Source organism: Micropterus dolomieu, linkage group LG04 (assembly GCF_021292245.1).
Source record: "Micropterus dolomieu isolate WLL.071019.BEF.003 ecotype Adirondacks linkage group LG04, ASM2129224v1, whole genome shotgun sequence".
NCBI lineage: Eukaryota > Metazoa > Chordata > Actinopteri > Centrarchiformes > Centrarchidae > Micropterus > Micropterus dolomieu.
Window position 1 is genome coordinate 27,646,776 of NC_060153.1, and position 13,902 is coordinate 27,660,677.

Consider the following 13,902-nt stretch of genomic DNA (forward strand, 5'->3'; position numbering starts at 1 on the left):
TTCACTTTCAGTGTCGCGCACCACCATGCACCTGGAACGCATTGAGGTCAGAGAACTCTTAACAAACAAAAGAAAGTAAATGTTAAGAAAATTTCACTGACAATGCCGGGTCGAAATCTTGGGCGTTGGCATTGCTTGGACACGGAGCACGCTCCGTAAGCGTGCCGAGAGAGAAGCAGACAAGCCAGAGAGCAGCTATGGCTCTGTTTTTGTTGCCTGGGGCGTGTTCCCAGGGGGAGGGCTATGTTTCCCCCAAGACTTCTGTGTCTTAACGTTAATAAGTTCTTAAAGTCTATTTACGTGTTTTGTAATCAAATACCCTTCCACAATCAACTCTTGTAAAGTTCTTAATTTTAAGCATTTGATAAAAATAAAGTTATTGTTAATCGTCCATAACAATTATGATAGTTACCAGTTAAAAACATTTCATAGGAGCATCTTAACTAAACTTAACTTCTAGGAGAATACTGATTGTTAAACATCCTTACTTACAAAATATATAAGTTATAAGAACATGGCATCAGATTACAAACAATAAAACAGAGGCTGTTTCTCAATCTGCGTTCTTGTCTGTACTTTGAAACATCATAAGTCGCAGCCAAAGTACAGTTCCAATTCAAAAGTCTGCATCTAGCCAAGTACTGTCAAATACCCAGATGTGTTCTTGCTCCGCCTGTTTTACCGAGCCTCCATCGATGGTGACTTGTATGGACCTCAGAGCGCCAGATATCCCAGAATGCATTTTGCTGCCAAAAAGCGGAAATGTTGGACGAGAACTCAGAACTGTAACTTATAATACTGCTGTTCTTGTGTCACATATAGTAGTTTTAAGAGTTTTTTAAACTACAAATATGTGGATGATGACAGAGCTGATTTAGAAGATTGCTACAACATTTTCGGAGATGTGAGGTCCCGCCCGCTAACGGGTCCGGCCGTCATCAAGTCTGCTGCTGTTCCAATTGCTGATGCTAATGTTCCTGGAAGTTTGTACTCCTGAGGCAAACTTGCCAAGTCCCAGCTTTAAAGTACAGAAATCCGAACTTGGTATTGAGAAACAGCCAGAGTAATGTAAATTGACCCTTTGCTAAGCCCCGCCCACCTTAGTTACTGTTGCTAAGTCCGACAAACTGTCGGCTCTGCCACTGTCTATTACTGCACTCCCCAGAGAAATATTGTCAAATTTGTTGGAAAAAGCGATCTCAGAAGAAAGACTTTTGCAGTTGCATTATACATTTGAAGGTTGTATTCAGGCTGTCAAACTGACTCAAGCCTACCAATCATACAGTACAAGTGAACCACCGCATCCCCCGACGATTGAGACAAAAGACAACGATAAAGATCAACACTCTTCCTGTAAAGCTGGGTAGGCCTCTATTCATTATTACAATCATTAAAAAGCAGAACAGTAGGGCTTTATTACATTCAGTAGGAAGTGAGTTAGCTATAGCTAAATAACATTACATTAGGAAAAATCCACAGCCGAAATTTTTCTGGATTTATTTTAGGTTTTGGAAAGAATAAATTGGACTTCTATCAACCTCTCTGGGTAGCGACTGTAATTATTACAAGTGCAGGAACAGCGTTTGACCATATCTTGGAAAAATACAGCGAAAAAAAAAAAAGCTAGTAAAAACGACTCCTTTTGCATTAAAAAATTGCATTGAAAGTGTCGGAACTCAGTGAGTCCTATACTGCGCTGTGATTGGTCAGATTTGTATTTGGGGCAAGGCTTTGCAAAGGGTCAATTAGGCACAAGGTGAGGGTACTTCAGCTGTCTGAGGGTTGATATCTCAACCACCCCCCCACCTCTTTCTCCCAGGGAGAGAAAAAGATTCTGTATTATTCCTTTTTAGTATAAAATAATTAAAACACTGCCTGGTTCACTATACGAACAATCTGACAAGTAGGTTATTGGCGAGGATTCCAGCAGCAAGGATGACAATCATGAGCAGCAATGTGAGGCCACGCCGTAAAACCAACTGTGTTATTGAAAGAACTTCTCCCACTACAGTGGTAGTAGAATTATTCTGGTCTGGAATATGCACGTCCTGGTATGTGTGGTCCTCCCCAGCTTCCTCACAATTGGATGAAGTAGTACTGACCTGGTCCCAGTTCTGTATCGAGTCTAGAAGTTTGAGGGAATATTTTGTATTAACACTAAACTGACACATAAATGATGTGCCATGTAAACACACACTTACCTAGATTTTCCATCTGGACCATCTCTTTTTCTTCTTTGATCTGGACTCCTGCTCTTACAAGAGCCTGATCAGAGACATGAAAGACAGCTGTTTTCACGTTTTTCGATTTCAGTTATATCTCAAAACAAATAAAAATTTAAGAATCTTTTTGACTGTTCAAATAGTTCAGGTACGCACCTCTTCAGTAGCCTTCTTCCAATCAAGTTTGTACAAAAATATTATAAAAAAAGTTGCTTGCAGTGACACACAAATGGTCAATCCTGTCCATAGTCCTATTATAGACATGAAAGAAGAGTTTTAATGACTTTCCTGAATTACTTGACAAACACTTTTTATTCATATCATATTAATAAGCTTAATTAGCTTCAGCTTGTGTGAGATACATATTTACCTACACATTGATCAGATAAGTATATAAGGATCAGCGTCGGAATCTGCAGATTCCCAATATTAAAGGACTGCATTTAGGGATAAAACTTGATCGTGACATCCCTACTACTCACCATTTATGTATTTAGTATTATTTTTAATGTTAATCAGATGTGAGACGCTCACCATTGCACCACCAACAACCATCGAAGTATTTTCTTTGTTAAGGCAAAATAATTGTGGGCAGAGAGTCTAACCCAACACCCCTCCTGCCCAGTATCCTACTCGCAAATGTCCAGTTCTTGGAGAAAAAGATCTTTAAGAGGAGAATTAGGGGTGTGCATCGTCATTGGTCTCACTATTCGATTCCTCGATTCATCACCTTAAGGGTGGGAATTTCAAGGTACCTCATTACAATTGTGGCTACAATGCGATTGTAAAATGAACAGGACACAGATGTATTTTTCTCACTGGTACTTTTAAAGCATTTTAAGTATTTGTAACAATCCAAAGTAGTAGGTAGTAATGAAATGCAACTATTTAATGTTACTTCAGATAAACGTAGCTAACCTTGCACATTATTATAGCGTTATTACTGACCTCTGCTGTTGCTAGTCAGATACGTGTTGAACTACACTTTAAAATGCTCGAGCCAAATCTCTTTCACTCCACCTTAATATATTTGTTCCTTTTTTTGTCTCGTATAGTGTAGTAATGTTTGTGTCTTGTCCTGTAAGTTGATTACAACAATCTTGTAATGAGCACCATGCGCTTTGAGAAACAGCATTTCGTTCATTTGTGTACTCGATATGTGGATAAATGACATCAAACCAACTTTACAGCAGCCAAATAACATCCTGCTCAGCTTCCAGACCGCAGTCTGAAGGAGATGTTTGCTAGCGCTAACTGCTTTTCTAGTAGCTGGAAAACAACAGATAGACTTTAATAAACGGACATGTGGTGACCTACACTGTACATTTACTGCCAGACTGAAACTTAGTGTTCAAGTTTTCCTCTGCTCCGCTCGTTTTCACGCCTGTCACATAACTGTCATTTGAAGAATGAGTGACGGACGCTCACAAAGCGCTAACGCGCTGCACAGTGTGCAGGAGAAATTTTAGTAGCAGCAGTCACTCAATAAAAAGCTGCTGTCTGTGCTAAACAGGGAGAACCACACGTCTCCACCACAGTCTGGAGCTGCACTTCCGCATTTCCGAGTTCCACCTTTTTCGTTCCGTCAACAATTAACCTCTAGATATTGACATTTGTGAATTGATTCATAATTATCCAAGTCTGTAACATCTTATGTCTGACATGCCTCATCCCCCAGTTGCCGGATCAAACCAATCACTGGAGTTTCTGTTTTCCATATGGACAGAACAGAGGAATCTGGCAAATCTAAGGGTGGCGGAGTCTGTCTCATGATGAGGACTGCCCAAGTAGAGACTACGCTGCAGGACGTGCTAAAAGATGTTGATATGTCCAATTCCAAGAGGTCCACTATTGTCCCTGTACCAACAACTCTATCAGCCTGCTTTAACGACTCACCTTAATGGTAATGAGAGCTTAGAGATGCTGATTAAGTACTACATTGGCTCCTCTCAACCTAGCAACCTGGACCCACTACACTTTATTTAAGAGGCAAACAGATTTACAGATGATACTGTCTCCGAGGTACTGCACACTGCCCTCACCCACTTCTACAGCAAGAGGGGTGACTTGCTGTTTAGGCTTCAGTTCATCTTTTCATTACCATAATTCCCATCAGACTGGCTGCTACATTTATGGACCTGTGACCACACACTTTCCTCTGAGCCTGCATTGTGGACTTCCAGAACCCAGGTAGTGAGTGAGGGAAGTCCCCATCTTAAATCTTAAACCCCTGCAGTACTCACTGTGCTGGGTGCTCAATGTGTGATTTTACATAGAACTACTGATATTCTCTCAATTAGTTAATATACATATGTGATATATCAACATATAATGCTGTAAATAAAAATGTGAAAAGAAAGAAGGTTTTAATAAGTATTTTTAAAGTGCGTAATTCCAATCCAGTAACAATGGCAGAGGAAACCACAGCTGTAAGATTTTGTTTTTACAATCTGTGTATGTTTTAACTTGATTCAAGAGACAGTAGGTGTGTGGGTTGTGTGATTGTTACATTCATGAAAATTACGTCATGGCAGTTGTGTGTGGCATTGCTATGACGACCAGCCACATTGAGGGGGTATGGAGGACAGCAGGCGAAGAGTGATTCGAGTAGAGTCTAGTCTAAGCAGCTACCAGTGGTGGAAAAGGGGCTATAATGGTAGTTTTTCCATTACTAGTACCAGCTCGACTCGGTTTGGCCTTGCTCCATTTTCCATTGTAGATAGTACCCCTCATTGTAGCTGGTCAACATAGCAACGCCACACACAACTGCCGCAACGTAATTTTCAACACACACACGCAACCCACACTCTCGAGATTCAAGTTAAAACGTTTCAACATTACTCAGAATGTAAAGACAGATAAGCGGTATGAAAACCTTCCAGCTGTGTTTTCCTCTGCCGTTGTTACTGCAGCGGTCTGTGTAGGTGAGAGGAGAGGGCTCCGTGAGCGGGCGGCTGGCCGGCCTCGCAAGCTCCTCCCGCGGGTTGCCGCAGGCTTCCCCCGCAGCCACTTGCGGAGTTCCTCAACTCTTCCTAAACTTGCAAGAACATTTTTGTTCCTTCATCACTTTGCATAAAACTGTCAATATTCAAAATCTACACAGTTTATTTCTCACCTCAACTTCTCAGAAGTGGATTTAGTAGTGAAATTAAATAAGAAATCTGTAAAATATAAAACTTTGTTGCTGGCCTCTGTCTGGCATGCGCAATGATGATGCAGTGAATAGTGACGATTCTCTGACCAATCAGCAGTCTGCTGTGTTTTCACGTCACATTTTAGTATCCCTCAGCTCGCTTGGCACCACAACGGAGGTGATACGAAAAAAAATACCTGGAAGCAGGTACAGGTAGAACTTTTCCGTAATGGAAAACCAAAAAAAGGTGAGGTAAGGCAAGTTGAGCTGGTACCGTGCAGTGGAAAAGGAGCTTTACGTAACAGCAATGTGTGCATTGCAACTAAACCTATTGCTTATCAGCTAGTAGAAGTGATGTGTATGTTTTGTGCTGGTGGACTGTCATACCATACTGTGTTGGTCTATTGCCTAATGCAAAAATTATGTTGTTTGCCTTCAACTGTGACATTTGTACATTATAAATGTTTTTTTCAGAAAAAATGCACTTTAATGTTTTAATACTTACTATAAATACTATGTTTTATCTTGAAATAATGTCCTTTATACTTATACATTATTATTGCAAACTAGCCTTTTAAAACATCCTCTAGAGTATGGTAAATATAAATCTTTGAATCTTACCTACAATCCCCATGTGTGCTGCAAACATCAGGGACACACCAATAGGGAAGCCAATGAAGTAGAACCCCACGAAGTTACACAGAGCACCAATCAACTGTTTTCCTGCTCCTCTAACAACACCTCCATTTACAGCCTGATGAGAGCAACATATTTGATCAAATCACATTTTGTGTATTAGTTCTGAAATGCTTTGCTGATTACTTGCATGAATATTTTCTCACCGCAATGGCATCAGCAATATGCATGAAACCAAATATAATTGCCACCTCAGAAACCTTCCCTATGACATCTCTAAAAAAAAAAAAAAAAGCAGACAGAGATTCCTGTTAGACACAAAAATATCAAAGTTGACCTGAAATATAAGCCTGAAGAACAGGAGAGGATTTTTTTTTAGCTCTCCTGTGAAGTATCATCATATATATTAAATGGGATTTTATATTTTAGAATTTATTCTAAATAGGTATCGGATAATTTAGTTCAGGTCCATCACACATTTTTCATGACTTCTTGAAATATCTCCGAACAGTAATCTCACTAGTGATGAAAGAAAACCGTATTTAATCACAGGTTTATGACACACACTAACATATACATTCATGGTTAACTTAAAGTATTATGGCTTGTTTGGGAATCTCTGGGTATTTCATAACAGTGAGTTCATTTGTTGAGTCTAAAAGCTTTTTCGCTTTTGTAGTAGACCAGAGCTCTATTAACAACAATACTACAAATAATTATAATAAGTCTCTGAGGGGTGTCCTATGAAGCAGGTTCTACATAGCCAAGCTTTTCTTTGCATTAGCTGGTTCAACAAAACCTAAAACCCCAATCAGAGAGCAGGTTAGGTGTGTTAAAAAAAAAAAGAGCCACCTTCGTGACACTGAAAACTTGGAGCAATGGTCATTTTGTTTTTTGTCCACCAGCTTGTTTTTGGGATAACAAGCTCGTGGACAAATCATGTTTTGAAATATCAAAATACGACAATGTTTTATTAACTTAAATGGATGAGAAATCAATTCATGCTGATTTTAAAACTTCTGTCAATGAATGGAAGGTAATTGCATGTAATAAAAGTCTATACTCACTGATCAGTGGTGAAAATGTATCCAATGACGTTTCTAGTGATGATGAGAAAACCTCCAACAACACATGCAACTGTGACTGCAATAAGGAAAAAAGAACACTTAGAACATGATAAATTTGAGCAATGCATGACTTGCGTTACAAGACTGTACACATGAAAATCTGCAGAAGCTAGAGAGCTTCTCATTGGGCGTTTCAGTTATAGCTCAATTGTTCGTGCATTTGTACCAAAGCATGTTTTGAGAATAGTTGCCAAACAAGCAAGGCAACAGGCATACTGCACATTTAGCAGTGTAATTAGTGGAAATTATATCTATCAATATTCATTGGCTATGCTGTGCTATTTGCATGGGGCTAACAGGGAATGCAACTAAAGTTTGAATGACAAAAAAAAAATAAATGCATGTCTAACCCTGGGCAGCCCAGTGCTGGTAGAGGCACAAAGACAATGCAAATAAACTTGCACTGGTAACAAAACCTACAAGCCAAGGACAGTAGTTTGTTAGCAGTGGTATTAAAAAGAGAGCCACACTATTTTGGTTTTTAACTGACTAACAATGACTTATGAAGGTGAGTTTTAAAGGTAGTTACTAGGCTGACTAGCTTATTAGCTATGTAGGCTGCAAAATGAACTTGTTTGTTTTGTATGTCCTTCAGTAAGCTATTAAAGTGAATTTGGGTGGAGACTTTGCCTCACATTCAACTTTAGTGACGTTTAAAACATGAATTTACACCCATTGGGCCAATAATTATCAAACCATCAGAGTTGATCTTTCAATGTGTCCTTACAAGGTCATTGTGGCTAGCTATTAATAGCTAAGGAATATCTCTACTGCCGAGGCCACACTGTCTACCTCTACATGTGTGTGATGGCTACTTTGCTGAATTGCTGCAGCTCCCGTGTGTTCCCAGTGTGTCTGTCTGTCTGGACACCACTGTCTTGGCTGACGTAGTTACAGTAAAATTAATGAAGAATGAAAAAGCACAACATATTTACTCAATATCAATCAATTGAAATCATTCAAAACACAACCTACTTGCGTTAAATCAGCTAGTATTGAACCTACAACATCCATGGTATTGCCTTATATTACTACTGCTTTGCTGACTGCATGTAATGTTCTCAACATGATGAAACACACCTGTAAACGTTCTGATGAAGGTAGAAGCATCTAGAGACAACACCTTCAAGCGCACCAAAAGAGTGAGGCTACCAAATTGGGGTCTGCAGCGCTACAGATTTTGAGCATTGTCTATGAATATATTTTCTTGTAAAATATCTACTTTGATGATGTTGTGGACAGGTAATGCAGACAATGCATACTGAACCACATTGGTCCTTACATGCACAGATGACGGGAAGCTTGCAAAATTGCTTGGCTTGCTCTATGTTTCCTGCGCCAAGAGCATTGCCAACCAGTACACTGGCAGCAGTAGAGAACCCTAATGGCAACTGGGGAGAAAATAAAAAATGAAAGTTTCGTTACAAATTTGTCTTGATAATAAATACAAATCAATTTTAAGTGTTCACCTCATAGGCATGAATGAATAGTTGATAATCAAATCTAGCTGCTTGTTTCACTATCTACATCAACAATGTTATTACTGGGCCACAGATTCCAATTTTTTATGCAGACGATACCATTTTATACACATTTGGGCTGTTCTCTAACTCAAGATTACAGTCTGCCTTTGTCATCTTTAGACATGCTTGCATAGCCTTAAGCTTAGGAAGACTGCTTTCCAGTACTTTGCACCATGTAAATGGAATGACTTACAGAGGACTTAAAGGCCCTTAAAATATATTTATCGATCAGTATGAGAGATGTGGTCCTAGATGAAAACAGTATTTTAGTTTGAAGAGTTTGTTATTTCACATGAGAAATTTCTTTCTGTGCTGTTTTCTCTGTGTTCTTTTCAGTCAGGTCTTGCCAATTTGATCTAAATGAGATTATCTGATTAAATAAAGAAATATATATCTCATTATCTGCTCTTAGCATTTTCACAACCATCACACCATGGCATGATCATTAAAATGTCATTATCGTACCTGGAATACCATTTAGCTTTGTTAGCGTTTTAGACTCACCCAAAATTAAAGGTGCAGTAGGAAACACTTTAGAGTTACTAACCATATAAGCTACAAAAATCAGCTGGTATATTATGGCCTGGGCTGCCAGCTCAGTGTCACTTATCATTCCGGCCAGCAATCCTCCCAGCTCAAATACCCACCACTCCAGGCAAAGCATAAGCATACTGGGGATGGCAAGCCAGATAAAGTTACCCCACTCCTGCAGACAGTCTAGGGACCAACCTGTGGGTCAGAGATGTGTTGATTGTCTATGTTAGAACATACCCTAAGAGCAGTTGATTAATAAATTCAAATACAATGTATGTGGACTATTTGGAATGAAAATCTGACATTATTAAGACACTGGCGCCATCTTGTGTTTTCAAAATGTTCTCAGTGGACTACTGATTAAGAAGTTGTTTAAGACCACAGACTTGAGTGATGAACAGCATCAGAAAATTACTGCAGTCAAATCCATAATGAATTAAGAGAAATGAAAACATTGTTAACACATGTCGAAATCTCTACAAAAGGGAGAAAATAACTAACCGTGCCAAGTTTCCTTCAACAGACCCTTCCAGCAGATATAAATACATAAGAGCACAGCTGTGAAATACTGTGAGATTGCACTGGCTGCTGCAGATCCACTTAAAGACAAGAGAGCAGGTTTCAGTGCAAGAATAGCAAACATTTCTTCAATCATAGTATCCTCACTTTGACAGCTGTTATGGCAATGTACTGTGTGTCCATGTGTTCAGTCAGATCATGACAAGGCAAACAGAAATACTTGCACATTGTAATGCAATCTGATACACTATCCTGTAATAGTACAAGTGTGAAACTAAAAATAATTATTGTTGTAGATGCTGTGTAACAGACATGTTGAGTCAAATGTATAGCAATGATTACTTGTGGTAGTTAATATTGTGTGTTGGACACGTGGACATAATGTGGAAAATAATGTTGAGACTGATAACAAATACCATTACATTTTAAGCTGTGGGCCCATGACTCTGTTCAGATAGTCAACCCAACCAGTAGGCCTAGGTGTTGAGATATTTCAAGGAAGGGTGGTTGACCAACAATGTGACATTGTCCTCCTTACAGACCTAACACGGCTATAATCTTTGGATTTCACAAAGACAATATGTATTACCGGATTGTTGTATCAGATTTTGTTACAGTACGCAGGGGTTTCCATTTTTCCAACTTTAGTTCTGTGAAATAACAGCTTAATTTTTTATAACAGTGGTTTGTGCTGTGATTGTGAATGTTACACATAATGACCTATGTAGGAAAAATGTACTTCTTACATATTACAATATTGACGTAAATGTTAGCAGAAATGAAAACCCATTGTTTCTGCTGATGTGAAAGATTGAGTGAGTAGTATGCTAGTAATCTCTAATTTATAGTCAGGATGATTTCAAAACTCACACAACGCCCAAATCCAGATGATAGAGGAAGATGTAGTTGGTAAGTGCATTAATGACATTTGCAGTAGCTCCAGTTACAACCTGAGGCCATATAATTTTCTGCAAACACCACAAGGTCACAGTATTAATTATACTTTAGCCATTATTCATTTTCACATCAGTTGTCTTGTGTTGAGACTGCACCTGATTCTGAAGACACTTTGATTGCAGCTGGTACATAAAAACAGCCTGACGAAGGAAGACAGATAAAGGCAAAAAGGTCACTTTGGCATAGAAAAAGAGCTAATTTGTGATGTTTAAACAAAAATCACCAGAAACCTGTCCATGGCAGTCTGTTGTGCATCTTCCTTCACTGTTACTCATTACCAAAAATTGGAATCTACCCAACTTAGTTGGTGATAAATACTGTAATGTCTCCAAGGAAAACAAAGCCACCAAACTCACCGGGAGAGCAGGCATGAAGATCTTCACATACAGCTGGGAGAGCCTTCATGACACAAAAACAAATTGTAAGTTTGTTTGAAATCAAATGAGTGAATCACATAAAAATGAATATATCACATATTGTATGTCATTATGTCACAGCTCAGAATAGACCACCATGTAAGACAAATAGCTGTTCTATGTATCAATACAATGTACTGGATATCAGAGCCCAGACCACTATTGGATGACTGCCAATGGAGGTAAAGTTGGTTGCACTCTGTAAAACATTGAGATCCTGCTGCTTTTTAAACACATTAAACAGAAGACTTTGTCCAGCATAATATGTTAGGACAGCACCAAGATGTGGGTGTTGTACGAAAAAAGTCTTAAAACTGGATTTGACAACACAACTGTTATATGTACACCAGGTTGTTAATGGCTGTAGACAAGACTGCATGTTCAGCAGAAGTGTCACTTAAGGTGAAGGTGTATGTTGTTTTGGGGATTAATAATGACTGACCTGGCAACCTCTGGGCTCTGTTTGAAAGCAAGTAGGAGGGGTTCAGTGTTGATGAGGATGGCCCAGCAGGGGAAACAGGCCAGCAGCAGAATCAGAATCCCCCTCTGGAGAATCACACCCACACGCTTCAAGTTACCGCTCCCATACGTCTGAAGAAGCACAGTCAGAAAGCACTATTCATACCAATAATCAAGGTTATGACTGATCTAAGAAGACTAATTTGTACTGATTGTACATTGTTGAGCTGTTTTAAATGGGACTTAAGCACAAACTAAATTTCACATTATATGACTGCCCTTGTTAGGTAAATACTTTAAGGTCAAAGAACATTACCTGAGAAATGAGGGTATCGCAAGTTAATGTCAAACCAGTGCCAATGGAAATACCAGTGACATTAACCACCTGCAGTTCAAAAAATGAAATCATTGTTAAGAAACAAATTTTTGGAGCAAACATGCATATTTACGGACACATTCATCAACAGGTAAATTCAAAAGCCAGCTTGTAGAGACAGTGCACGGCGACAAACAGGGTGGCAGCATAAAAAGAGAAGAGTCAATGAAAGCTCCTCACCGCAGTTGCTAAAGATACCCCTGCAAGTTCTGTTTTCCCCAGGTGACCACAGAACACCATGCTGACGACACTGATCATGAAGACCATCAACTGGGATAAGACCTGGATGACAAACACAAACACAGCCCTACTTCATTTCTAGTTTACAGAGGGACACAAAGACCGAATAGGTGAAATTTTAATAAAAGAGACAACCAACCATACATTTGCAGAGGTAAGTTACTCTGTGGCATAATTAAATAATACTTGATAATATTTCAGTCCACTACATTTCAGAGACTTTTATGTCACTACATTTAGGGCCTGATTTACTAATTCTGCGTGAGTAAGAACGTGTGCAAACTTGATATTACCAGCAAATTAACACGTAAGCTGATCTACTAACGGTGTGCACGAACGACGTTTTCGAAAAGCGCAAGATAGCACCTGTTCATTTAGTACTTTTGCCTTAATGAATATGCAGTTTGGGGCGTAACATGCAAATACTATTATATAAAACCTAGATAAATTAATATTCTATATCCAATATATAGAAATACAATTATTATTATTCTTTTATTTGATGAAATATATGAATAGTAATTTTTTTGTATTTTCATTTAGCTTTGGTCGAAACGAAATTTCCTTTATTAGCATGAATGTTAATACAACAGTATTGCCAGACTTCTTTTCTCCGTGAGATGGAATAATTTAGAAAGTTGCGTATTGCTGCGGAGAGCCGCCAGCTGCAGTAGTGCACGGATCACACGTAGAATTCAGCCAGAGGGAACAATCACCAGCTGTTCACAGCGTGCCGGTCTTAATATAGCGACACAACCCATTTTAGGCATCGGAGAGCGAACAGGGACAGGAGATCGCGGAGCAGTGATTGTTCCCTCTGGCTGGATGAAGCAGCTTAGTGCAGTCTTAGGCAGGATATTCAATTTTATTTATATAGCGCCAAATCACAACAACAGTTATCTCACAGCGCTTTTCAGAAAAGAGCAGGTCTAGACCATACTCTGATGATATTTACAGAAGCCCAACAGTTCCCACCAAGAGCAAGCACTAGGCGACAGAGGCAAGGAAAAATTTCCTTTTAAGAGGCAGAAACCTCGAGCAGAACCATGGCTCAGGGTGGGCGGCCATCTGCCTCGACCGGTTGGGTGGGTGGGTGTGTGTGTGTGTGTGAGAGAGAGTGAGAGAGAGGCAGCCTACACAATATACACAGAGGTACAGACAGTGAAGGTAATGTTGCTATAGACTAAATGAAAAATGGTACAGATATTTATAATAGTGTTAATGGTAACCATCCTAATGTTAATGATTATAAACAATAAGACTAGCAACAATAGTCGTTGCAGCAGAGGGTGTCGAGCAGGAACACAGGGGCAGCAGGTGACCTGCAACCACAGATCCAGACTCCACAGCTCCAGAGCCAGAAAACCTGCAGGAAGTGAGAGGAGAGAGACGAGAAAGCACAAGACTACCAGAAAGGGGAGAAGTTGTGTTAGTAACACGCAATAATGGGATAAGGTTGCATACAGAGGGAGAGAAAGTAGAGGAGAGAGGAGCTCAGTGCATCATGGGAAATCCCCCGGCAGTCTAGGCCTATAGCAGCATAACTAAGGGATGGTTCAGGACTCACCTGAGCCAGCCCTAACTATAAGCTTTATCAAAGAGGAAAGTCTTAAGCCTACTCTTAAATGTGGAGATGGTGTCTGCCTCCTGAACCCAAACTGGAACCTGGTTCCACAGGAGAGGAGCTTGATAGCTGAACGCTCTGGCTCCTAGTCTACTTTTGGAGACTCTAGGAACCACAAGTAACCCTGCATTCTGGG

At 39.6% G+C, this 13,902-nt stretch overlaps 1 protein-coding gene across 1 annotated transcript in view; it reads right to left on the reverse strand.

Moving 5' to 3' along the window:
* Positions 1–1,587: 1,587 nt before the first annotated feature.
* Positions 1,588–13,902, reverse strand: part of LOC123969582 (multidrug and toxin extrusion protein 1-like) — a 15,900-nt gene continuing 3,585 nt past the window's right edge. The window contains exons 2-16 of the mRNA XM_046047124.1: positions 12,083–12,184; positions 11,843–11,911; positions 11,510–11,658; positions 11,008–11,050; positions 10,747–10,791; positions 10,565–10,662; positions 9,677–9,774; positions 9,189–9,370; positions 8,401–8,509; positions 7,059–7,134; positions 6,198–6,267; positions 5,977–6,109; positions 2,379–2,473; positions 2,202–2,265; positions 1,588–2,125 (exon numbers count right to left, since the gene is read on the reverse strand). Of these exons, the coding sequence (XP_045903080.1) occupies positions 1,884–2,125; positions 2,202–2,265; positions 2,379–2,473; positions 5,977–6,109; positions 6,198–6,267; positions 7,059–7,134; positions 8,401–8,509; positions 9,189–9,370; positions 9,677–9,774; positions 10,565–10,662; positions 10,747–10,791; positions 11,008–11,050; positions 11,510–11,658; positions 11,843–11,911; positions 12,083–12,184 (1,575 nt within the window). The 3' untranslated portion in view covers positions 1,588–1,883. The remainder of the gene's footprint in view (positions 2,126–2,201; positions 2,266–2,378; positions 2,474–5,976; positions 6,110–6,197; positions 6,268–7,058; positions 7,135–8,400; positions 8,510–9,188; positions 9,371–9,676; positions 9,775–10,564; positions 10,663–10,746; positions 10,792–11,007; positions 11,051–11,509; positions 11,659–11,842; positions 11,912–12,082; positions 12,185–13,902) is intronic.